Genomic DNA, 26,950 nt, shown 5'->3' on the forward strand with positions numbered 1-26,950 from the left:
CAGTGCTACATGAATTGAGTGATATCTGCCCAATAAATCTTTGAAGTGGTCGTGGTGAATGTTTCTCTTTAGTTTTTTAATGATGTTTTTGAATCTGCCATGTCACGAAGCTGCAAAGTTAATGGATTGGCAATCAAAATAATGCATAATTGAGTCTGTTGAATATTGGTGAATTGTAGCTAATAATATATGTTGACATGGTGCTCAGAAGGGAAAGTTTTATATCGTTTTATGTGATGGATTTAATGAATATTTAGGGTGATGAATGTGTAATAACAGACCAATCTGTTCAGATTTAGTAACAAAAACTGTCCTATGTTGTTGGATTTAATGAAATAAGCATTTATAGCGCATTTTCGAATGTCTTATTTGTTTATACTTGAATGGTTTGACTTTAAATGTAATCTTTTACATCTAAATGTAAATTTTTCAGTAAATATAAATGTATAATATAAACTGAGATGCTTATATATTTACACTTAATATTTAGCTATGTGATAATTATGTCTCAATCATAAATGTACAAATATGAGAAATTTAAAAGAGAATAAAATGTAAAAAATTGGTCACATTGATTTTACTGCTAAAAATCTGACAAAATATTGAAGTTTTTGATTATGTACACACCCATTCAAAAGTTTTTCGGTTGGTGGGATTGTTCACCAAGGCTAAATTTATTAGTTTTAGTTTATCATTTTGCTTCCATCTCTCTCTTTCATCCTGGCGTCAGGTCAGACTCAGTACAGTATTAGATTGTGACCACTAGAGGGCAGAAATGTACTGGAAAATCAGGTCAGATGCAGCTCAAAATGTGTCACATCCTGGCGGAGCACCATTGAGGGAACAAAGAAGCTGGGGTGAGTGTTCGTTAATGTTGTGCGTTTTATTGCATATTACTGGGTTCAGCAAACAACTTATTATCTGTGTTGTAATATAACAAACATGCCTATTTAAAAATGAAGTTTTATTTTTGTTTATACGTATCATGATTTTCATATCTTCAACGGTTGGCTGACTTAAGTGGTAACTTAGCCCGCAAGCTAATGCTGTTTCTATAACACCGGGTTGTGTTTTTAAAGAATATATGAAAAATAAGAAACGCTAAACACAATCCAAATAACGTAAAACACATTTTCTGCCTGAAATGTGAATATGAATTTGAATTTGTTTTTCATATGATATTTCACTGTTAGTGAAAGCTAGTGTTAGCCGCTTTCATTCATTGATGTTTTGCACGTTAGCATCTCCGCCGTCCAAGCATTCATGTACTCGGGATGCGTATAGCTCGTCAAGTACAACACCTTTACGTTGTTTTTCGTGTTTATAACCTTTATGTTCTCCCCTTGTAGCTATCATTGTATTAAGTTCATCAATAAATAAACATCTTAGGCTGCTGCAAGCCCTCTCGCCGTTATCCTCACCCAGTAACGTTAACGTTAACTTACAGGCCTGAGATCCATAAACGCAACATCTCATTTCATTCCTATTAATCCACCTCTTCATTTATACCAAACACACACACACGGTGGGATGTTCAATCAAACAATGTCTTCGAATTTCAGATTAAAGCTAAACAGGTGGGTGCAGAGTTGTTTTAAACCAAACATATTTGATCAAAAGCAGGTTGATATGTAGATGTTTGCAGCTCGAGCAAGTTGATCATGTTTTTGCACTCATATATAAAGCATGCCTATTCGTCTAATAAGTTTTTGCCCTATTTCAGAACCAAATGATGGGGATAGCCTGATATCCTCAATCCTACAAACAAGATGTCAAGTAAGAGCACATTTCAATTGATTGGTTGGACCCCTTAAAGCCCACCCATCTTTATCAGATCTTCAGAAATTACTTTATTAATCAATTTCTTTGTTTAATTTTACCACTTTCTATACATAGTGTAAATATGGGTGTGCGTCTTGTAGATGTAATTGACTAACATTTGTGGTGTGAATTAATTTGTGCACATTGAACCGATGCAGATGTGACGAATAAGTAGGCTTTACCACTGATGAAGGATTTTCCATTAATTTCAATAAAGTCGATTACATTTTCCTCCCTTCTCTTCCTCTCACAGAGCGGCCACCCTATACCCCTGCCCCCACCCCAGCCCCCACAACAGTAAGTATCCAGGACATGCCAATCATCCATATGGCCCCTCCCCTCCATCACCCAAACCTATATCGTTAGAGATGAGAGGATTGTGGGAAGGTCACAGTATCACACGGGGTGGCTTTTGTTATTTTCGTGTACAGTTTAACACAGCTCTATTAATCCGTAAGTTGCTGAGGATACCATGTACTTCAGGCTCCAAAAGTATTAATTAATGAATTAGGGCTGCACGGTTTTGGAAAAAATGCAATTTATAAATTGCTATATGAAAAAAATAGTGGAATTTTTGCTAGGTGACTTAAATAGAAATAATTAATAATTCTAGAATTATGATCTTTTTTTGTATTTGACAAAAATATTAATAATCTATTATTATTATTGGTGTGATTTAATAAAAATTTTTTAAACAAAATGTGTATTGTGAAAATATTGTCAAGGTAAAATAATTCTATAGTCCGACTATAAAAGTACAATAATACTGTTTGTCTTAATTTCTAAAATTTTAAACATTAAACAGTCAAGCTTTTATTTTGGTGGGTTTGCTAGCAAGTAAATATGCGCTGGGGGTTTCAGAGTAGAGCGTGGCACTGGTCATTTACACATGTGCAGCTCATGATTCGGTCTCTCGCAGCATCTTAGTTAATTTACTGTCACTGTATCATGAGCTGCATGTGTAAACACACAGTGCTGCGCTCTGATCCGAAACCCGCAGTGCACATATGTAATTAAATCACAGCCTTCACAATTTAATAATCGCACTAAGTCATATCACAATATCTATTTTATTTTGATATATTGTGTGTAGACTCGTACAAAGTTAAGCCTTCATGGTTATTCATTAAATACTATGTTTAGAGCATAAAGTGTGTAAGCCTCCTTGTGCTTTGAGGCTTTCACATATCATTGTACATTAAAATGTATTCTGAGAACCATTCACAGTAATTTAGTTTCTCCACATGCATTGAATCATGTGTGGTTGAAATATTTGATCCAAATCCCTGGTAATTACTCTAAGTGTTATTCCTGTAAGGTTAGAGACCCATTTTTCAGGTCGTACGCCACCATGAGATTTGGCTAAAATCCTCCCGATCTTTATCCCTAAAATTAACAAAGCCTTTTAGAACGTACTTGCGTCCCACCACCACCACCCATAGTGCCTGTGGCTTTGCTACAAGTGGATGAAGAGTAATGCTAGGGTTGTGCTGCTATCAAAGATTGCTGCTTTTTGCATGTTTTATGCAAATCATGACAGAAAACAAAAGCAGGTTCTCCTTTTCATTTTTTTTGTCCCTTCCTCCCTTGTTTGTGTCATTTCTCATTCGTGTTTTGTCTCATTTGTCTCCATCAGCAAATGCCCACCACCCCTGGGTTTGTGGGGTACAACCCATACAGCCATCTGGCCTACAACAACTACAGGCTGGGAGGGAACCCCAGCGGGAACAACAGGGTAATGGTTCGACCGGTGCCAACTAGGGCCCTAGCGAAAGCCGAGGGACTAAAAGCCCAGACGAGAGGACACTAAAGCTAACTTACATGGCCTGAATATGAAATAGAGTGAAATGCTTTCCTCATTTTCATAGTAATTTCATAGAGTTGAAGGTGTCTGTCGGGTAGTAGAGTCGAGTCTTGGGTAGTTCTCAACTAGTAGCTTCCATAATCCTCTTGCTTCTGTCAAGCAGTCACTCTCAGTAATGTCTGGATGGGTGTGATTGACACAGAATGACTTGCAGCTTCATAGTGATTGCTTCTCAGAACTGTTGCCCCCCCTCTCCCCCGTCAGCCATCTTATCACTTCATCATGCACGAGAGCCAACGGCCGTCCGCTCGCATGGCTTTAGATGCCCGTGCCAACTTGGCACGACTTCTTAGCAAGCTTGAGGCATTTTAGCTGTTGGCTAGTTAAAAAAAAAAAAAAAAAACTCTGCAGAATCATTTTCGGCTATAAAAGACAGTTGCTTTGTGTCCAAGAGGGTGTAATGCATGGCCTTGTTGGCGTAATGTTAACGTGCTGTATTTGGTTTGTCGTTCAGGTACGTCTCCCGCCCCCTTTGCGAAGCACTTCACGCTGTCATTGTTTCTGTTTGCCTCCTGTCCCTCTCTCCATAGTGCTCCACTATGAAAGTTCTATGTTTTCTGTGATGACCATGTGTACCCTTTATGATCTCTAACGCCCCGCGTGGTCCTCTTTCCCTTTCCTGCAGAACTCCTCAGGGATCACCGTTCCTAAGCCGCCCAAACCGCCCGACAAGCCGCTGATGCCCTACATGCGGTATAGCCGGAAGGTAAGCAGGAAGGTAAGACACCCACGGTGTCTGCTTTTACTGCTTGTAAATTGAGGAGAGCGCTTCTGCGATCATCTCAAAGGCTGAGGGGTGGTCTGTGGCCTGACTCCGCCCCTTTATATGGTAGACCCCCAACATCGCTTCATTGCTTTCTTCTGTTTAACCAGGCTGGGAAGCTGACATCTTTTCTGATCTACTCATTTGAGGCTATAAACTTTGCTCCATTTCCTTTCTGTTTTGAGCAAAGTGTTTAAAAAAGAAGAAAATAAAGCAGTTTGGTTGAATCGATAATGTATATATACATAACAGATCGATATATATATATATATATATATATATATATCGATAATAGATGGATACATAATGTTCAGATCAATTACTCTTACTTTTCTCTCCTGCTCTGCATTCATCCTTTAATTTTGGACAGAAAGGTAGACAAACATCGGTGCTCTTTCTCTCTATCCTTTTGGAAAAATGCAACCCTCTCCGGCCAGGAACCCTTAATGTTCTGTCGACTCTGAACTGACACTTGTCTTTCATAGGTTTGGGATCAAGTTAAGGCCTCTAATCCTGACCTGAAGTTATGGGAGATTGGGAAGATCATCGGTGGCATGTGGAGAGACCTCACTGATGAGGAAAAACAGGACTATTTAAATGAATACGAGGCTGAGAAGGTTTGTTTCTTGCCTTTTGTCCTCACTTGAGATTGATTTGAAAACGATTCCTGGGAAATCGTTACAGGCACTAAGCAGTTTTTTCCCTGCAGATCGAGTATAATGACTCTTTGAAAGCCTACCACAACTCTCCAGCCTACCTGGCATACGTCAACGCTAAGAACCGCGCTGAAGCTGCTCTAGAAGAAGAGAGCCGGCAGAGACAGTCGCGCCTAGACAAGGGCGAACCCTATATGAGCATCCAACCCGCTGAGGACCCTGATGGTGAGAGTGACATCTTCATGTCACATTTGGATGCCACAAACATAATACAATGAGTTATATGAATATTGCTGAGACGGTTTCCTCTCAGCTTGAATTGTACGTACTTAGACTGGTGTTGGGTGCTTTCTCAAAGTCTTTAAATTTTCACTATTAGCTACAACAGCTCTAAAATATTAATGTCAATTCTAGTATCTTTGCAGAATAATTTAAGCATATGGTGTGGTCACATTAGCAAAAAAGGTCCATTGTCAATAGTTAGAGAAATCACTTTATTTATATATATATATATATATATATATATATATATATATATATATATATATATATATATATATATATATATATATATATATATATACACTCACCTAAATGATTATTAGGAACACCTGTTCAATTTCTCATTAATGCAATTATCTAATCAACCAATCACATGGCAGTTGCTTCAATGCATTTAGGGGTGTGGTCCTGGTCAAGACAATCTCCAAACTCCAAACTGAATGTCAGAATGGGAAAGAAAGGTGATTTAAGCAATTTTGAGCGCGGCATGGTTGTTGGTGCCAGACGGGCCGGTCTGAGTATTTCACAATCTGCTCAGTTACTGGGATTTTCACGCACAACCATTTCTAGGGTTTACAAAGAATGGTGTGAAAAGGGAAAAACATCCAGAATGCGGCAGTCCTGTGGGAGAAAATGCCTTGTTGATGCTAGAGGTCAGAGGAGAATGGGCCGACTGATTCAAGCTGATAGAAGAGCAACTTTGACTGAAATAACCACTCGTTACAACCGAGGTATGCAGCAAAGCATTTGTGAAGCCACAACACGCACAACCTTGAGGCGGATGGGCTACAACAGCAGAAGACTCCACCGGGTACCACTCATCTCCACTACAAATAGGAAAAAGAGGCTACAATTTGCAAGAGCTCACCGAAATTGGACAGTTGAAGACTGTAAAATGTTGCCTGGTCTGATGAGTCTCGATTTCTGTTGAGACATTCAGATGGTAGAGCCAGAATTTGGCGTAAACAGAATGAGAACATGGATCCATCATGCCTTGTCACCACTGTGCAGGCTGGTGGTGGTGGTGTAATGGTGTGGGGGATGTTTTCTTGGCACACTTTAGGCCCCTTAGTGCCAATTGGGCATCGTTTAAATGCCACGGCCTACCTGAGCATTGTTTCTGACCATGTCCATCCCTTTATGGCCACCATGTACCCATCCTCTGATGGCTACTTTCAGCAGGATAATGCACCATGTCACAAAGCTCGAATCATTTCAAATTGGTTTCTTGAACATGACAATGAGTTCACTGTACTAAAATGGCCCCCACAGTCACCAGATCTCAACCCAATAGAGCATCTTTGAGATGTGGTGGAACGGGAGCTTTGTGCCCTGGATGTGCATCCCTCAAATCTCCATCAACTGCAAGATGCTATCCTATCAATATGGGCCAACATTTCTAAAGAATGCTTTCAGCACCTTGTTGAATCAATGCCACGTAGAATTAAGGCAGTTCTGAAGGCGAAAGGGGGTCAAACACAGTATTAGTAGGGTGTTCCTAATAATCATTTAGGTGAGTGTATATATATATAAACCAAGAAGCTTTCTGTTGGTCAACAACACGACCAACTTGAACCCGTTGCAAAATCTGCTTAGGGAAATCTTTCACATGATTGCATGGATTCCTTTTGAAATGACTGGATTGAGTCCACAAAAATTTGCTGAACAACAGTAAAAGTGGCCGCACCTCTGATACCATTTAGCAAAACGCTACATTCACACGCTAATAATTTCTCTCAGAAATATCTCTGATTTATTTCAAGTCTGATTTAAAAAATTTTTTTAGTGTTTTTTCTCTACCGTACGTGTCGAATTTTCCTCCTATATTTTGACCTTCCAGACTGAATTACCTACTCTTTTTAGACTCCAGTTATAATGGGCCATTATAATGGCAGCAACGCATGTAATTAAAAAAAAAATATATATATATATATATTAGATCTTCATAAATGCCAGGGGCTTAAATATTATATTACATGTTTGTATCTCAAACTAATTTGTCATATGACCATCAGAAGTAAACTTCCTGGACTTACTCTTAGTGGATTAATTGGCATCCAACGTCCAAGAGTTTTATAATGGTAGAGCCATTCAGATTTTCTTTTACAGATGTCCTGCTGAGAAATAAGTATCATCCAAATGGGCCTAAAGTTTAAAAGCAAGTTCTTTTTGAGCATTTTGAGAAAAAAGCACTCCATATTCTGTATTGTTGATTCCAAATATGAAATTTCTCTTAGACTATGACGACGGTTTCTCCATGAAGCATACAGCGGCAGCTCGTTTCCAGCGGAATCACCGGCTCATCAGCGACATCCTGAGTGAGGTTGTGGTGCCTGATGTTCGCTCAGTGGTGACCACCGCTCGCATGCAGGTGCTCAAACGTCAAGTCCAGTCTCTCATGGTGCACCAGGTAGGTTGGGCATGTTAAAGACACAAGTCATAAAACGCAAGACTGTTAAGACCTGGTTAAATCATTGTTCCTGGTTTTACTTTGTTTGTTTTTAAACAGAGGAAGCTTGAAGCAGAGCTGCTTCAAATCGAGGACCGACATCAGGATAAGAAGAGGAGGTTCCTGGAGAGCACAGACTCCTTCAATAACGAGCTCAAACGGGTGTGAAATTCAGTTTGATCGGTGAACTAATAGCCCTTCTGTTTAGCCTGAGCTCAAATGCCAGATGCACTGTCAGTGTTTGATGTGTGGTTTGTTTGCTTTTTTTAGCTGTGTAGTCTGAAAGTGGAGGTGGACATGGAGAAGCTGGCAGCTGAAATGGCGGCTGCAGAGGAGGCGGCTCGCCGGAGGGCGGAGGAGAGAGAGCGGGAAGCAGCAGAGCAGGTGGAGAGAGCTGCTCAAGAAGAGCAACAGCCAGCTGGGGTCCAGGCCAATGCCAACACAGAACAAACCTCCACCAGCGAGACCAAGGATGGAGAAGACAAGCCCACCCCAATGGAGACGGGTCAGACCTGCACCATTCTTTTCTCTTACTTTGAATATTGAACAAAAATAGTCTAATAAAATATGTTTGACTGACCTTTGTGGTGTCCGTCCTGCAGAGACTCTGGCTGAAGCTTCTGAAGTATCTCAGGAGGCTGAGCAAGGCACCCCAGCTGCAGAGGGAGAGAAACCAGCCCAGCCTGAGCCTGCAGAGGGTGCTACAGATGAGGGCACCAGCGACAGCACCGCTCCGTCTGAGAGCAGCTCCGGACCCCCAGCAGAACCCCAGGCCTCAGACAACACCCCTGAGGAGCGGCAGCCCACCCAGACCCAATAACCCCACCCCCTTAATCTACAAGTCTCACTTCACTCTGTGTAGAGTCATATGTCCTCTAGGATTTGTCATTTAATCCTATGACCTGCCAGTACAGTGAGTGAGAACAGTGAACATTTTTGCTCCCCCACCATAATATTCTACAATGACATTTTTTGTAAGAACAGCAGAATCTTAATTGGCTTTCCACCCGTTCACTTGATCAGACATGCTGACCCACATGGGACAAGCCCACTTCAGTACTTTAGAGCTTCTTGGCCATTAAAAAAGCGAATTTATCATTCTAAAGTGGAAGTAACTTGGACAAATGTTGAATAAAATATAATGCTTGCATCCTACAGTCACCAAATGGTTGCAAAAAGCAGAACTGCAAAGTTATTTTGCTGTTGTTTTACATGTTTTATCTACCTGTGGCGCAGTTATTTTATGGTATATCTTTTTCATCCTTTAAATGTTTGGTTGAGTAGTCTGTGGGTGGTAGTTTTTTTTTTTTTTTTTTTTTTTTTTCATCCTAGTTTCTCTCTCCCTCTTTCTTTAATTTTATTTTTTATTTACTTAAAATAAAATAAAGCCATGTTAACGCGTCATGATTTTCCGGATTGACCACACAGAGCAGAGGGACATTGTTCTGTTGGTATCTTCATGGAATGGTATTACTTTAAGCCTCTGGATTGTGTTTTGTATTGTTGGAAGGCATTCCCTCAATAAAGTGATTTCTATGTCTGTTTTAAACATCTGCTCTTTTTGTCTTTTGTCTGCTGGTTTTGTCAATGGATTGTTCTTTGTGTTAAAGTTTAACCCAATGATTTATGTATTTTATTATTATTACTTTGATTTTAATATATTTAAAAGCGGAATAGTGGTTCAGGTCTCTGGTTAAATTGTGTGTAAGGTAATTCACAGCATTTCAACGTCTGCTACAAATTTCCCATGTTTCATATAACACTTATAATTGTGGAATGTAGAAAATCTGGAAAACTTCACACTGTAATTGATATACAAATGAAACATGTTTGAAATTGTTTTAAATTAAAATCTAATTTTAAACTCTTCTAACTTGACCCTTTTAGCAAAATCCATTTAAAAGCAGTATTTTTAATTCAGTGAATATGCATGTTTTTTCCAGACATATGTAGGTATTGTCTGATTTTGGGATCAGCTTTTATATTTTGATATTATAGAGTCAAAAGTACATTTATAGACAAGTACTGTAAGGAACACAATACAGCTGAATGAACAATTCCAAACTGCCTTGTTCTTTGGAGATTTTGAGCGTGTGCTCTTCATCAAGCAGAACAAAAACCCCAAGTGTAATAAAGGATGTGATCAACCTATATTTATCATTATGTAAAGGCATCTCCATAGCAACCATAGGAAAAAAGACTCACACTCTCCTTATTATTCCATTAAACCAAAGCATTACAGAAAGGCAGAGATCAAGCACTAGAAAAAGTTACAAGACATTTTTAGGAACAATAGGGCCTGAATATATCATTTTCATCTCTGCACTTGCAAACAAGTGCAGTAACTTTCTATTGTAGGTAAATCACAAATATAATCATTTATATTATTCAACAGTATATTATATACTGTTGAAGTTAATCAACATGGACTATTGTACCCAAGCATTGTCAATCATGGCAGACGCATGCCAAGAAGAAGAACACACTAACTGTTTGTATATCTCTTATTTTGTTTTTCTTTTTGTTCCTCTCAGTCTCATATAAACACATGAATGTAATGGACATTAATTTTAATTGAAACAATTTATCGGTGCATTTTGTACTGCTGCAGGTCATGTGATGTCATGTCAGTGCCCATGAGAGGGCGAACCGCTCCTTTAGAATAGAGTCTCTTTTTTTCTAGATGACTACAGTCTAGACTTTATCTCATATGGCTGGATATTATTTTAATAATAATAATTATAGATATTTTCATAATTTACTCCCCCTCATCGTATCGTTCCAAACGTGTATGACTTTCTTCTGTGGAACATACACGAAGAACAATTTAGGTGACGAGTGACGACTTACTTTCACTGTGTAAACAAAACATACAAACACTGAGACGTTTATGTAACTATCCTCTTTAATGTTCTACAAAAACGCATTCAGTTTTGGAACAACGTTAGGGTGAGAAAAATTTTGTTTCATTTTCAAGTGCACTAATACATTTAGGAGCGTATATTTAACTCATATTCCAACAGTAGGTGGCAGTATTTTATCTTGTTGAATCTTGCTCTGCTGACAAAAAAAGAAGATTTTGCAACGATGAATGCGCTTGAAAATCAAATACATTTTTACAAAAAAACATCAATAGGTGACATCAATAGGTGTCTGAGGTTCCAGTCTCTTTCACATAATGCACAAACTCACAAAGAAGATTGCAAACCGCAGGATTTCACTGCATGTAGCAGGTATGGTGTGTGTGCGTGGGCGACTGCCAGCGGAAAGCGTAGTGGGCGCAGAGCAGGTAAACTCTGGATGCTGTTAGCTTGTGGGCATCACTACTCACAGGTGATCTCTGTGACCTTAACACTATATCTCCCGTACCACCATTAAACTACGAAGTTCTAGGTTGCATTTCTGTCCTTCTCACATGCTGCTGTGCATTTAACGGTTTCCTCTGACTACTTTAACACAGGAAAAGGCTGTGTCAACTAAGAGAACATATTTAACGTGGTCTTCACCACACAAAACTTCACAACAGCTCTAGAAGCTAAAAAAAGCAATCTTATCTGCAACAGAGATGAATTTTACAACATCACTTTTTACACATTTAAAACAAATGTAAAGAGTAAAATCCACAATTAACGTGAAGATGGTTTGAAAAGGATAGTTCACTCAAAAATGTATGTCATAATTCACGCATCCTTATATGTTGCAATAAAAATGAATTGGGACATTCTGATATACAAATCTCCTTTTATGTTCCACAAATGAAAGTCACACAGGGTTCAGAAGACATGTGATGTGTGTATATCTGGGTGAACTACTATAACAGGATAGTGTTGTAAATGGTGATGAGAAATGACATTAGCCAAGTAGCATATGTGTTGTGTCTAAAAATGCCTACTATACACAATTATTTATTGGATTTAACATTCTCGTTTCATTCAGACAAACAATGTTTTGCGTTTTCGACACAATATGAATAAGTAAATGTGTGCATATTTAAAAATAAATTATTATGTGCAAATAGTTCAAATTTAGTAGCCTACTTCATATTCATAAATACAATTAGACTTAGAAATACTCCTCCTCATTCTTTTTTTAAAGTTAGACATCAACCTTCTTAGTATTCCTCAATCAATTCATCATTAACAATATAACAAGAAACAAATAATTCAATTATAAAAGAATGGCTGTTTTCCCATTCATTTTTTTCCCCAAAATTTTATAGGGTCGCTAACGACCCAATGTGGAATATTTTTTTCTGCACAACAATAATTGAATCTTTAATGACTGAATAAGTGCAATTCAGCTTTATTCCACAAGGTGGCAATTTCTGATACACAATGAAGAAGTGAATTTTTACTCATAGTTACCGCAGGCAATAAACAAAACTAAAAAAACAGATCATCAGCAAAACTTCAAATGGCTCAGCGATTTACTGCAGAGCAAGTACTGAATGCAATTAAATATTAGTGTCACTGTTACTTGATGGTGAATCTGGTGAAGAAGCTGCCATTGATTAAAATTTAGATTTTGAAGATGTAGAAATTGATAGTTTTAGAATATGTTTGAGATCACAAATATGAGACAGATGCTGAATGTACTGGGAAATGAGCTCTGACGAGGACTGAGTGATGATGGTATAAAACATCTGCTTAAACTGAACCCTTCCAAGCTCCAAAAGGTAACACAAATATGCTTTATTTTATTCTCCTGCTGTTACTCTAATATTAGGAGAGTTTTATATTATCACGACAGGCAGAGATCAATCCATGTTAGATAATATAGATCCCTAAATATATAATGATTGGCGAATCATTCAGGCATTTAAAGGGTCAAAAGTCAGAATACTCAATTCGTCTTCGAAACAATCGATTAGCCTACCAATTGAATCGATTGTTGCAGCCCTGGAGAATAGCAGTTCGGCAACAAGCATGAATCACACAATCTGATACAGGCATATGACAACATCAGCACAAGAAGTTTAAGCTCCCTGCTGAAGTTCACTCAGTCTCTCTCGGTAAGTGCATGGTGCCATTGTACTCTCAGCCGCTGGTTGTCCTTGCCTCCTACTTGTTAGTGCGTCACAGAAAAGAAATGAAACAACTCTGCTGAAAAGAGTCAGCTGGGACACAACATGAAAATTTATGTAACAAAGCTTAGACGTCAATTTAGGCCTATGTGAGCAGCCAACTTGGCTATCCGTGCAGCTTCAGACTTTAGGGAGATCAGAGAAACTGCAGCCTGTTGCATCTGAACCCTTAAGAAAATACTTTGATATAATTGTAAGAGTATTATCATTTATAGGTTTCTTAACTAAAAGGTAGGCAATTTTGGACTGGCTCGCAATAGCAAGCTAGCTTTGAAAGCATAAGATCCCACCCTTCCTTCAGAGTGTCTCCAAAGCCACACCTCCTTAAAAACACACGAACGAGACACCGTTGAATTACCATGTGTCTCAAAGCACATAACATTACAATAATAATGAATGTAAACAACTTACAGAAATCTTACTTGTACCACCTGACTGCTTCGGTGGTCAGGAACTAATTCCTGACCGGTCTTTGACTAATTTCGACGTTGACACTGTTGACAAAGAAACGCATAACTCAGGTTAGAACATCACAGGTTGCCATCTTGTGGTTACGACATGGCGTGAACGCAGCATAAGCTCGTTGTTTTGGTTCAGGAGGAATGTAAAAGGTGGCTGCTGTTTGTTTGCGGCGCTCAGTGACTCTGTCTACAACTCTGCATGGCCTTACATAACCCGCTGATGACGCGTGATAGCAGGGTTTGCGGAGGTGTGCAAATACGTTTGTTGACAGGCAGGTAAGACATCGCATCATTGCATTTGGACCGAATACAATGATTGGACGAACATTTTTTGGTCCTGTGACTTCCACAGAAGATATATGTAGGCTACATGTTTAATATTTAGGCCACTTCTATTATTGATTGATTGCTATCAGGATGTAAAGAGAGTTTCAACCGGTATAACACAAAGTGTTTATAAAACAAATTGCCTAGCCTACCTTTAAGGGTATGTTTCCAATAGTGTAGCCTACTTTAAGTAATCACAGACAGATTCATCTGCGCTAATGAGAGACATTTTCATGATGGTATATAATAGTAGGCTATATCATGACATGTAAGAATCGATCAGCCATTGAAAATCACATATTGCATGGTGGTTACTTCTGTATAAAATAGTTATTCTTTCTTAGTTTGCCATATTTTTAAGGTGCACTCAGTCAGTTTTTATTATTAATCAGTGGTTGTGAAATAAAACTTATCTGCATAAAGTTTTTTTTACTTTGTTTCTGATATACATTCTCACTTCACAAAGGAAGACAGCTAGACCACGCCAACAACCTTCTAAAGTTGAGGGAAAGACTGTTGAAGTTAATCAACATGGACTATTGCATTGTCAATCATGGCAGACGCATGCCAAGAAGAAGAACACACTAACTGTTTTTATATCTCTTATTTTGTTTTTCTTTTTGTTCCTCTCAGTCTCATACTAAACACATGAATGTAATGGACATTAATTTTAATTGAAACAATTTATCGGTGCATTTTGTACTGCTGCAGGTCATGTGATGTCATGTCAGTGCCCATGAGAGGGCGAACCGCTCCTTTAGAATAGAGTCTCTTTTTTCTAGATGACTACAGTTTAGACTTCATCTCATATGGCTGGATATTATTTTAATAATATTAATCTTAAATTCGATTTTTGTGTAAAACTTTTTATTAGAAAAAAAAAAAAATACGAAGTGCACCTTTAAGTTTTATCATAGAATTTGTGTTTTAACGCAATTACTTCATGCATTAGCTATCATCAAGGGAGTGACAGGCTTCATGGTTGACATTTTTCTTCCAATACATATTTTCATGAGCCTCATGTTTCGTAATCTACTCGTAAACGTTTCCTATTGTCTCTTCCTCATTATGCTGTTGAGCGCTTTCATGTAAACGTGAAAGAGGTTTGACAGAATCTCCATCAATCAGCTCTGCTTGCCAAAGGTAAATGAGTGGGAGGGTGGGAGGAGTCTGGTAACTGCGCGTCAGTTTGTGTGTGTGTGAGAGAGAGTGTGTGTATGCGTGTACCGGGGTGTAAGGAGAGCACTTGGGCGGAGAAGGACGCAAAGCATCGCGCCTGAGAGTTCCTCGCAGTCTGAAGCCCCGCATTATATGTACACACTCCGCTCAACTAACTCCGGTATACAGGCTCGCGCAAACTTTCCCCGCGTTGAGAATGGCAGAACCGGCACAGTCGAACAGCGATGGAGAGGAGAGCAGCGCACCCATGAGAGGCTTTGCCCGACAAGGTGCTCTGAGACAGAAGAACGTTCACGAAGTCAAGGACCACAAGTTTATCGCTCGCTTCTTCAAGCAGCCTACTTTCTGCAGCCACTGCACGGACTTTATCTGGTAAGATAGTTTGGGTGCTCTAAAACTACAGTTCATTACCTACTGAAGTGTATGGCAAGCTGCTTTAACATTCATTTATTATAACCAGTGTTTTGTGGCGTTAGTTCTAATGTTTTTTTAATTACTAGTAAGCAATCCAGTACTATTAGCCTTTACATTTTTTTATAAGCAACTATGCATATAGGCTACATGTACTTTTTCATTAGATACTAGTAGGCCTACTCACACCTTAGTCGTAACTAATCAAGCTGTATACTATTTGTTTAGAAATAAATAGCATGGTTGCTATTTATTTTTCTACACCTTTTTATACTAGTGTCTGTATACAAGGCACTAGTAGTCTATCTGTCTTAAAATTTCTTGTTATAGGCTATGCAATGGCTTGCTCCGTTGTATGGTAATGAAATCTCTAATTAGTAAGATTAGAAATGTTATGGTGAAAATGCAATGGGAATCACATTATTGTCTAATCAATGAATAACAAATAAAAAAATGATAAGTGTTTATATTATCATTTAAGTGTTAATATTTAAGGAATATTAAGATGGCTTTCCATAGAGGTGGACCTGTTACTGTTGCACTGTAACACTGTACACTGTGTCTCAAGAGCATATTGTATGGTCTACCTTAACAGCACTAATTTATGGGCCTTGTTTTAGGGCTCCACTGACTCAGATTATGCCTGAAGTGTCCAAAATGTTGATCAGTAGGAGCTCACTTGGTTTGAACCATGGCTTTATTGATTTCCCTAAATAAAGGATGTAAAATGCTAAGTAAAATGAAAATGGGAATGGGGAAAATACAACTTGATTGTAAGTGCAAGAAATAGTTGATATAGTACAAGAAATATGAATTGAGTCATAAAGTGATTTAGTCAGTTCTAATATTTTTAGTTCTAATATTTTTTTCAATGAACCATTGCTTTTATCTTTCAGGGGTTTTGGGAAACAAGGATTTCAGTGTCAAGGTAGGAATTTACTATTCATTGTATATTTTTAACATCTTTGGAAGTGTAAAGTGAAACAGTAAAGTCTTGTCAAGGACCTTCATTATTGCATATTTGACACATCTCAAAGATTGTCCTTCTAATGGTGTTTCTAGAGGACTTGTTGACAGTGTTTAGAGTCTTACAGGAGTTCACTAGATCTATTTTGAAAAGATACCTTGAGGTTTTCCAGAGGTTTCCACTAGCGTGATGATATTAGGAACCTCAATATGGTGCCTCAAGTATCTTTTCATTTTCACAGTGTAGATATGATGGTATCATTCAAAGCATTTTGACAGTATAATTGCAATTTATTAATGGGACATTTAATAAATTAAATTTGGACACTGGTAAAATGCATGATCAGGCAGATAAGCAGTCTCCGATAACTACATCGCTCTGTTAAATTAAAATTTCTCAAATAAAATCTTAAACTACACAGTTTATATTTTGAGTTAGTTACATTTCATATCCTCTTTCACAGTAAATCTATAGCCGGTTTTAAGGGGATTCTACCTGCATAACTGTCCAGAATGGAAGCATCTGTAATCCTCACTGGAAAAGTTATTGCTTCCTCTTCGTCACTTGTGTCTAATTACCAAATTTATGAGGGACGCCTTTGTTGTATGACCAAGTTTGGCATTTCTCATATGAAATTATAAGAGACAGCTTTTTGTCAAACTCTTGCACAGGCAGTATCACTTGGAAGTGTGAAGTTTTGGCACGTTTTCTAACATTGGAATTGTACCTGAAAACCATTGGATAGCAGTTTTCTTCACTGTATGAGTCTAAATGAAAAGTGATTTTAATTCTTACACACTAAAGGCACTGAATGTTCTTTAAGACGACTGCAATTACCGGTCACGGCAGGTCAATGGCACCCTCTGCGGTGCTGCGCTTCTCCATTTTTTCCACCACAGGCTTCAGCACTAGCTCTAATTACAGGTGCGCAGATGAGTGTATGATGACTTTACCCACTTTTTTGCTCCATCTCCCTTTGTTCTTCGCTCTTTTTTTTTCCGTCAAGTCACTTTCTCAAATCTATTCACATCTCCTCTAAACCTGTTGAAACCCTCCATTGATTTGTGAGAGAAGCCCTGACTGTATCAGGAATGTCGGACCCCATTGAAGCTGAGGGAGAAAGGGAATTCTTCTGCAAGGTCATGCTCAGACATGCTGAAACCTGAGGGTCTCTGCTGGAGAGCAAAGCTGTTTGTGCCTACTGTAGGTTATGCCTAGAAGCTATTAGATCAGTGTGGGAACTATACGTCTTGTTTATTATCAATGTAGGTTTTGCAGTTTCTTCTTCTTCTCCTTTTGGTGTGCATTTGTGAACGCACCAGAAGAGCAAGCTTTTCTCCTAATGATTTAAAGAATATAGCACTACACATTTATGGTACTTTTTCATATATATATATATATATATATACACTCACCTAAAGGATTATTAGGAACACCATACTAATACTGTGTTTGACCCCCTTTCGCCTTCAGAACTGCCTTAATTATACGTGGCATTGATTCAACAAGGTGCTGAAAGCATTCTTTAGAAATGTTGGCCCATATTGATAGGATAACATCTGCAGTTGATGGAGATTTGTGGGATGCACATCCAGGGCACGAAGCTCCCGTTCCACCACATCCCAAAGATGCTCTATTGGGTTGAGATCTGGTGACTGTGGGGGCCATTTTAGTACAGTGAACTCATTGTCATGTTCAAGAAACCAATTTGAAATGATTCGAGCTTTGTGACATGGTGCATTATCCTGCTGGAAGTAGCCATCAGAGGATGGGTACATGGTGGCCATAAAGGGATGGACATGGTCAGAAACAATGCTCAGGTAGGCCGTGGCATTTAAACAATGCCCAATTGGCACTAAGGGACCTAAAGTGTGCCAAGGAAACATCCCCCACACCATTACACCACCACCACCAGCCTGCACAGTGGTAACAAGGCATGATGGATCCATGTTCTCATTCTGTTTACGCCAAATTCTGACTCTACTATCTGAATGTCTCAACAGAAATCGAGACTCATCAGACCAGGCAACATTTTTCCAGTCTTCAACTGTCCAATTTTGGTGAGCTCTTGCAAATTGTAGCCTCTTTTTCCTATTTGTAGTGGAGATGAGTGGTACCCGGTGGGGTCTTCTGCTGTTGTAGCCCATCCACCTCAAGGTTGTGCGTGTTGTGGCTTCACAAATGCTTTGCTGCATACCTCGGTTGTAACAAGTGGTTATTTCAGTCAAAGTTGCTCTTCTATCAGCTTGATTCAGTCAGCCCATTCTCCTCTGACCTCTAGCATCAACAAGGCATTTTCTCCCACAGGACTGCCGCATACTGGATGTTTTTCCCTTTTCACACCATTCTTTTTAAACCCTAGAAATGGTTGTGCGTGAAAATCGCAGTAACTGAGCAGATTGTGAAATACTCAGACCGGCCCGTCTGGCACCAATAACCATGCCACGCTCAAAATTGCTTAAATCACCTTTCTTTCTCATTCTGACATTCAGTTTGGAGTTCAGGAGATTGTCTTGACCAGGACCACACCCCTAAATGCATTGAAGCAACTGCCATGTGATTGGTTGATTAGATAATTGCATTAATGAGAAATTGAACAGGTGTTCCTAATAATCCTTTAGGTGAGTGTGTATATATATATATATATATATATATATATATATATATATATATTTTATCTTAAAAGTGTTAGTTCACCCAAAAACCCTCATGTCGTTCCAAACCGTAAGACTTTCGTTCATCTTCGGATCACAAATGAAGATATTTTGAATAAAATCTGAGAGCTTTCTGTCCCTTCATTGACAGCTCGTAAGACATTGACAGATCATACAAATTATCCATATGAATTGAGTGGTTTAGTCCAAATTTTCTGAAGAGACACGATAGCTTTATACACTGAACAGATTACATTTAGGCTTTTATTCACATATAAACATTCATCAACCCACCCATCAGTTGTGGTAAACGGAAGCTCAAGCATGTTCGCTTGACATGCAAGGACCAATGAGGTTCATTCTCGTGTTACGCAGCATGTTTGAGCTTTTTGAACAAACCAATGAGGTTTGTTTTCGCATGTCAAGCAGGTTCTGTTGAGCTTCTGTTTATGTTCACTGATCAATGTTTAAATGTGAATAAAAGCCTAAATTTAATCTGTTCATCATATAAAGTGATCGTTTCTCTTCAGAAAATTTGGACTAATCCACTCAATTCATATGGATTAGTTTTTACAGTCTCTTTATTAACTTTTTGAAGCGTCAAAGTGGTAGTTGCATAGCTGTCAATGAAGGGACAGAACTGGCTCAGATTTTATTGAAATATCTTCATTTGTGTTCCAAAGATGAACGAGGGTGAGTTAATGATGACAGAATCATATTTTTTGGGTGAACTAACCCTTTATAACAGTTAAAAGTTCTCATCCACTTTTGTTAAATAGAAAGAGCAGGTTGGACATTTTGCTAGATTACTCCCTTTTAAGTATAGTTTAAGTTACAAAAATGCATGGTTTGAACTTTGAGATGAGTATAGGGTTAGATGTTTTGGGGTGAACTGTTCCTTTAAATAACACTAGACTTTAGTTTATGGTTCATAATGAGCCTTTACAGCAGTGGCTTTCAACTTGCGTCATGTGTCTGTTCTTAAACTATGTTATGCAAATAATAAAATGGAACTAACCATGAACAAAACTATGCAAATAAAACCAAAAATACTGTTTCTTGCTGTATTTTCACCATCCTCTAGTTTAATACAGTATACTAATTACAGACTAGTCCACATTGTAGTAACCTGGCGTGCTGAAGGCTGCAGTGGCAAAAGCTCCGGACTGTGAATAGCTTCACAGTTCCTGGGCCACCCAATTTAAGGTCACTTTAGCTAGATTTCGGCAAAATGTTGCCGGCAAAAAAGGTCCATTATCAATAATGTCCATTGTTAATAATTAAAACAATAAGATTTCGCCTATGTAAATTCCCAGAACAATGGTAAATTTGACTGTACTTTAAGGCATTGTTCTTTTCTTTTGCAGATCCATGATTAATTCAGATGTCATTGTGTACTTCAAGGGAAATAGTATCCATGATTATTTCAGATGTATTTCCTATTCATAATTATAAAACGGTTAGTTCCAATCCTTGATTGTGATTGGTCAATAGCTGTGCTTTATTCATGATAAAACAAGGCTATGACCGCTTCACCCAACGGTTCTATTTATCACTGCGCAACACTGCAGTTCCTATGTTGTTTTTATTTGAGCTTTCATGCATATTACACATTGGAACGTTGTTGCTGTTCACGGTCAGGGACTATTTTTTTTCTAGCGGAAGGAAGGCTTTTAGTGAATTTACTTCATGAAAGTTGCACTAATACATATTTTTTTTACTTTAATATTTTTATTGTGTGGTAACCGTTTTATAAAAGCAATAAGGTACTAGAGGCAAGTGCTGTATCGTGAATAAGTAACGGCTGAAGAGCGTTGTTGTGTTGTGGTGCTGTATTGTGAATAAGTAACGGCTGAAGAGCGTTGTTGTGTTGTGTTGTGTTGTCGACGCGAAGCAGCACTTGCCTCGAGTACCTTATTGCTTTTATAAAACGGTTACCACACAATAAAAATACAGCACAGCCTCTCGTACCTTATTGCTTACTTATATTCATTATTATCTGATGAACTTGAGATTGTAGTGCTTAGAAAATATAGAAAATCCTTTTGCCTACAAGCCTTTTTAATGTGACTTTTTGTGTGTGTGTTCAATGGAGAAAAAGAGAAATAGATTATCTGAGGAATGTTGAAGACCCTTATGGAACACCAGCGATCTGTGATCTGGTTCTTCCTTAATCATCAGTGTGTGGAAAACAGTGAGTAAATAATAAGAGGATTTCCACTTGCTGTCAGCTTGATGGTGAACCAGCTGCTTAGGAGAGCCTCTTTTGCCTCCTCAGTCGTAATTGCAAAATTACGAGTTTGAAGAAGAGCTGGCAGAATGCTACATCTGGATAGAGCTGAGTAACAGAGAATGAGAAAGAAGCTCATGAATGATGGTGAAGGGATAGCGAGATGGTCAGAAGAAGAAACAGGAAGTCGAAAAAGTATTCAAATTTTGAATTAAATGATATATATGGGTAAATTGCTTATGGGAAATTGAATGTCTGCTTGACAAGTAAATGGATATGAAATGTTGATTTTTGATTTAAAAAAAAAAAATTATTATGTGAGAATAAAAGACAGTGATTTGAGAAAATAGTGTTGGAGATTGACCAATCAGAATGACTCAGACTTTTAGAAAGTCTCCTTAATGGTAAATTTCATTATTTGTACACCTTTTGAAACAAACCTGATGATTTCACTTGAACGTCACTAACCACTCACCTTCTGCCTATTATGCCCTTTGAAAACCGAAGCAGACTGTGATTGCATTTATATATTTGTGATGCAGGGGGTGTCTCACACCTCGCTCTGTTCTGTGCAAAAGCAGAACATTTCCACATCTGAAGGTGTGGGCCGTTTAAAGCCTCTATAAATAGCATAAGTGTTCCATGAAGCAGTGCTTAAAAAGGGGGTGCGGGGGGGTGGGGGTGTGTGGGCGTTCGGTGAGATCAGTAGTATATGAAATGCATAGAAGAACCTCAATCAGAGAACACGCCATTAGTTCATATACGTCATCACCCTGTTCTTGCAAGAATAATTCATGTGTTTGCTCCATTTTTGCAGATTTGGAATGGCATGTTCCAGACAGTAGCCTCATTTCAAGAGGAAAAATATAAATGATCAATGGCGACATAAGGCACTGCTGCGTTCCACTGTAGAGAGGAGTAAAGCTGTGTGTATCAGCCACAAGGAAGATTGTATTGCCTCAGGTTTCTCAGTAGAGTTTGTTTTTAATCTTTTCATTTGAAATATCATCTGTGCCTTAGACGTTTCTCCTAATATTTCCCCGAAGAGAGAAAAATAGACAATTGTTGACATTCAGTAAGGCTATAGAGCTATAAAATGAATGCAGATTGCATAGATTAGATTTGGTAGAAATGTTTGAGTTAATATTGAAATATTTGGCGACTTATTGCAGAACTGTGAGTAGTTTAAGACATTGCGATCTTTTGACACATTTGAGATTACTGTTTTTCCTTAGGAGAAAGATCTTAGAAGCAGAAGTCTACATTTGCCCTCTGTGTGATCTCATTTAGCGTATTTACATGCACTTTAAAAGTTTGATTTCAGTCTGAATAGAAAGTTTCAGTTGATTTCAGTCTGTGAATGTAGTCCAGCTGTATTTTATAGGGTCTGCCACTATAACAGTCTGTTCTTTAATCATTTCAACTCAAATAGAAATAAAAAATGATTCACCAAAAGTCCCTTTATTGCTACGATCCAATTTTGATCGGAATCCATTTGGGTTAGAAGTTAAATCTGAGCAGTCATTGGCTGATTGCTGATGTTTCAACCAGCTAATGAATGCTGAGAGCCAATTACGCATGGATAGAAGAGCCCAACAAGGGCCATCTGCTCGCCTTTCGGGACCTAATAAAAAGGTCTGCAGAGAGCCTCGTTGCAGGAAGAGAATGCGTGTAATAATGCAATAAGGACGTTCAACTGCCTGTAAAAGTGCCTCCATATTAAGCAAGTAGAGTTGAAACTCAATTTAGTCCTGAATGCGGTTAGCCTCTCCCGGTGCTTTCAGCCAGATTAGATCATGCTGGTGTTTTCCAGGCGACTTGAGGGAGGGTTCCTGCTCTATTGACACTGCAAGGTTGTTTACTGCAGAACAAGATCCTTTTGTTTAGAACAAACATGTCTGACCTTTGTGGCTCCAATGTCCCAGAGGACAAGATGCATGAGGCTCAATATTCCCTTCTGCTGGACCTCATTTGGTCTCTCTGCTAAATTAAACCAACTTCAGCCCTTTCAATATTTATGTCATTGTCAGTTTTCAGTTTCGATGGCCTGAAAGGATTCAGACTTAATGTGAGGGTTTTTGGAAAGAGTTTTGAACTTCAACTCATGAGATGGCTGGTCAGGTGCTCTTTGTTTGATTGCAGCCTGTGCTGCATGTGCATCTGAAGTTGGAAAGAGGGTTAAGAGGACAGTAAAGGCAGCCACCAGCTAAGCATCTGAAACTGGCTGGCTGGAGGTCCTCCTGGGACCGTCTTCTCTTTATCTGGCCTTACTTTTAAATGGGCCGTGAGAGAGAACTCACTCCATCAGTGAGGCAGTCCAGATGTGAGCTGCAGTTAGATAGACACTTTGAGGATTTATTGTTTAATGGTGCTTGATAAGGTTTCTCTTGTTGTCAGTTCATCTTCATAGCACATATAGAATAAGAACATCTATAGCAATAATTAATTCAGTATGTATTTCAGTAGGGATTTTTATGTCATGGTGAATCTGACTGAAAGTTTACATTGTTTAAATGGGCAGAGGAAACTCACTGTGCTTGATATAGATGTGAGCTTCGTAGTATGAGCAGTGTTAGTACTACTTTGGTTCATCATCTGTTTTTGTGTAAACAGTGTCTGCTTTTTCCAACATGGTCGCCCACATCTGTGAGAACTGAAGGGAGATTCAAGGGGATCTGTAAACTTGATATGCCAACACTTATCTGCCATGTTAGATACATCACCAACCCAGGCCTCCACTTGTGCTAGTGCTTTGAGTGTGGGATCCTGACACAAATCTATCAACATGTCTAATTCCTTCTTGTATCTCTCTGTTTGAGTCTCAGCGTTATCATGATGACTGACAATGATTCAGAGACCACAGTTGAGAGTGCTGTCAGAGAACACAAGAGTGTAGCCCTTTCTCCAGAGAAACGGCTTTGAGCTGCGCTGTCCAGATATCAACCTCGCTGACAACTTCCACATGCCAAGTAGTGTTGCTATGCTGTTAGTGCACTCCTGGGCAAAAAATAAAATAAAATAAAATTGGGCCAAGCCAAAAATGGCAAAATATTTAGTGGTCTTTTAATGGTCTTAACCATTTTAATCATAAATCACTGGTCAGGAAATTAGACAGCTTTTTACAGGAAGAAGAGTCAATGTTGTTCCACTCAATGTTAATGGCTTCAAATGGTTCATGAGTAGTTGAAAAATGTCTCCCAGTTCGTTTGAGTTTAATGTGAGACAAAATATTCACTAGGGTTGAAGATAGATGCATGCATAGATGAATAGATGCATTTTTTTATTATATTTCTCTCCAGATTTTTTTTTGCTACATTACTCACACAACCTCCCATATTCTGGCAAAACTTCATTCTGTCTTTGAAGTTTTTTTGAGACAGCAATGGCTTTTTAAGTAGTGCATTTGCTTAAATTTGGCTAATTTCCTGACCAATAATTTGTGGTTAAGTCAATTAAAAGCTTAGTGTTTAGCCATTTTGGGCTTGTACAGACTGGGCATTCCTTCCTTTCAGTAGTCTGCATTTTGCCAGTTTTTGTGTTAAAGGTAATCAGTCAAGTTTGTATTGGCTGATGACAAAATATTGGTCATCGGCCACCAGCTCTTTAGATAATGACGCTGTATTATTAGTAAATACGATTTACGAGTCCTTTTCAAGGAAAGTCATTTCACTCTGTGACTGACTATATTTGCAATGCCTCCGGGCAGCTATTTCAGGCATGCAGGATCAACACTAGTCTACTTGATTAGGGAAGTCCTGAAAACTCAACAACTGCTTTCCGGACTCACATTTAAATAAAATAGTTCATGTCAGATTTTGTTGTTGATTTGATATGTTCCACAAATGTTGTTTCTTATGCTCAAATGGCATTAAAAAAAAGAAAAAAAGAAAAGAAAAAAGAGCTCGTCTCAGGACTGTTTTTATGGGAACCGGAGCCTCTAACAGCAGCTGCGATGACTTTACCAATTTCTGATTAGCTCTCTTATTTAGAAGATGTGACTTTTTCCTTCATAATGTGCATTGTACTTTCTCTCGTTCATAGTAATATTAGTGAACAGTGTTATAGTCTGGATTTGCACAGTATTGCTGAATTTTAATAAAATTCCTAGAACAAATACTGAAATAAATGAAAATAGAAAATGTGTGCTATAGTAGCCGGTCAATTCGTTGCGGTTATAATGTGATGCCGATAATCTCAAATATCGGCAGATTATTGGCCTGGCCAATATATATATAACTATAACAATGCCTTTAGCTTGTATGAGGAACAGACTATGCACCAATGTTAAAATATGCTGATTATTATATGTTGATAAATATGTCATGCCGTGGCTAGTAATAAATGTCTATAGTATTTTGTCCAAATAAAAATAAATAAATAAATCGCCAAAAACTAAAAATCGTTTTAAATCCTACAGGTGAGTTTAGTCATCACAACAATTTTAAGGTTCATTAGGAAAAATCAATATTCATTTTGAGATTTGCTAATGATTAAACATGATTATAAATTCTTTGTGTTTTTAAAGATTAACTTTAAGTGAGCGTTAGATGATGGCAGAGGTCATTTAAATGTAAAATTAAAGGAAATTAGCATGAACCATTAAATATCCAATATGGACCAATCAATTAAGAATCTCTAATATCTGCCAATAAATGATATGGTACAGTCAGAAGTGCAGCACACTCAACGCCATCAACAAGAAGAAGGTGGAGAAGACGTGATGAAATATGAATGAGAAATGAGAGCTAGGGCTTTCATAGATTTTAGATTTTGGGTGAAGTGTCTCTTTAAGATCATTTTTAACTTCAGACCAGACTGAAATGTTCACAGACAGTACAGCTGTGAATGGAGGCTGAATCTGTGCAAGTGAGCTGCACCGGGTGAAGTCAGAAGGGCAGTTTGAGGGGTGAATCTGCAGGTGTGTATGTGTTAAAGTGAAGTCAGGTTCACCGCTGGGATCACTGTCAGTCGTATATTAAAAATGGGCAATCTCAGAGTGGGTGCCAGCTAGGTTAAAAGCTTCCCCAGGCTATCAGTCACACTTTTAATTGAAATGCAAGTATGTTAGCACACAGGGGCTGTTTTTAAGCACAGCTGGCCTTACCTGAGCTGACAAAGACTGAAGACTCTGGTTGAATGTTTAAAAATATATAAAAAAATCTGTGAGGTATACGCTTAGCCTACTTTACCTGACAGAACCAGCATGTATTGGATTTCATGAATACTACACAAAAAAAGGGATAGCTGCAGAGTACCTGATATTTTCTTCAGGGAGTGATTCAGGTCACTTCTCAAGTGTTTTGCTAGTTAGCATGGTCCAGTTAGCCTCCACTGCTAGCGGCAGCTGAGAATCAAAATCTTTATTGCTAAGAATGTTCACACATTTGAAGAATTTGTCTTGGTGACAGAAACTTCCACAGCACTGACAGAATGACAGCAACAAGACAGATTAAAAAATAAACTACAATTGAGATGAATGGAAATGTAATAGTTAGCTCTCTCTATTAGGCTAACTATTAGTTAGCTCTCTCTATTAGTCTATAAGCTTGGGTGACAAATTGCCTCCAAGAATATACAGACTGTTTATGAAAAACATCATGCTTTTGTTTTATTTTTGCTATGTGATGCAGGTCTCCCTTAGTTCAGTTGTTTGCTGAAAAGATAAATTATCGTTCAAAAGTTCTGGTATGTAATTTAGAAGGGTTTTCAGCATTTATAATAATAAGAAATGTTTGTCTAAAGGGTCATGTGACACTGAAGTCTGGAGTAATATTGCAAAAAATTTCAGGTTCGACATCACAAA

General features: G+C 38.3%; 2 protein-coding genes across 6 annotated transcripts in view; both read left to right on the forward strand.

The window, feature by feature from the left end:
• Positions 1 to 781: 781 nt before the first annotated feature.
• smarce1 (SWI/SNF related, matrix associated, actin dependent regulator of chromatin, subfamily e, member 1) lies at positions 782 to 9,161 on the forward strand. 3 transcript variants are annotated; one of them, XM_056240633.1, is made up of 11 exons: positions 782 to 857; positions 1,724 to 1,776; positions 2,075 to 2,118; positions 3,458 to 3,556; positions 4,311 to 4,403; positions 4,934 to 5,065; positions 5,158 to 5,329; positions 7,624 to 7,796; positions 7,896 to 7,997; positions 8,106 to 8,340; positions 8,438 to 9,161. In XM_056240633.1, exons 2-11 carry the CDS (start codon positions 1,770 to 1,772, stop codon positions 8,653 to 8,655), a joined length of 1,275 nt encoding a protein of 424 aa, XP_056096608.1. In that variant the 5' UTR covers positions 782 to 857; positions 1,724 to 1,769; the 3' UTR covers positions 8,656 to 9,161. The 3 variants fall into 3 exon arrangements, with proteins under 3 accessions (XP_056096608.1, XP_056096609.1, XP_056096610.1); XM_056240634.1 differs by having other exon boundaries at positions 4,311 to 4,391; positions 8,438 to 9,160; XM_056240635.1 differs by lacking the exon at positions 3,458 to 3,556.
• A 5,739-nt stretch (positions 9,162 to 14,900) lies between these two features.
• prkcbb (protein kinase C, beta b) overlaps positions 14,901 to 26,950 on the forward strand; it is a 148,125-nt gene continuing 136,075 nt past the window's right edge. For 2 of the 3 annotated variants that reach the window (XR_008805585.1, XM_056240667.1), the window contains exons 1-2: positions 14,902 to 15,257; positions 16,193 to 16,224. Coding sequence is in view for 2 of the 3 variants with exons in the window: in XM_056240667.1 (XP_056096642.1) it covers positions 15,082 to 15,257; positions 16,193 to 16,224 (208 nt within the window). In the remaining variant the exon portion in view is untranslated. Of the gene's footprint in view, positions 15,258 to 16,192; positions 16,225 to 26,950 lie in introns of all 3 variants that reach the window. The other variant, XM_056240668.1, reaches the window with a different exon arrangement.

The sequence above is a fragment of the Rhinichthys klamathensis genome, unplaced genomic scaffold (assembly GCF_029890125.1).
Source record: "Rhinichthys klamathensis goyatoka isolate OS25496 unplaced genomic scaffold, OSU_Roscu_1.1 h1tg000605l_1, whole genome shotgun sequence".
Classification (NCBI taxonomy): domain Eukaryota; kingdom Metazoa; phylum Chordata; class Actinopteri; order Cypriniformes; family Leuciscidae; genus Rhinichthys; species Rhinichthys klamathensis.

Bases quoted from the DNA above. Each gene is read 5' to 3' on its own strand.
- smarce1 (XM_056240633.1), top strand. The intron at 2,119-3,457 runs GTAAGTATCCAG...TGTCTCCATCAG, and splicing joins CCACCCCAGCCCCCACAACA to CAAATGCCCACCACCCCTGG. The intron at 4,404-4,933 runs GTAAGACACCCA...TGTCTTTCATAG, and splicing joins GCCGGAAGGTAAGCAGGAAG to GTTTGGGATCAAGTTAAGGC.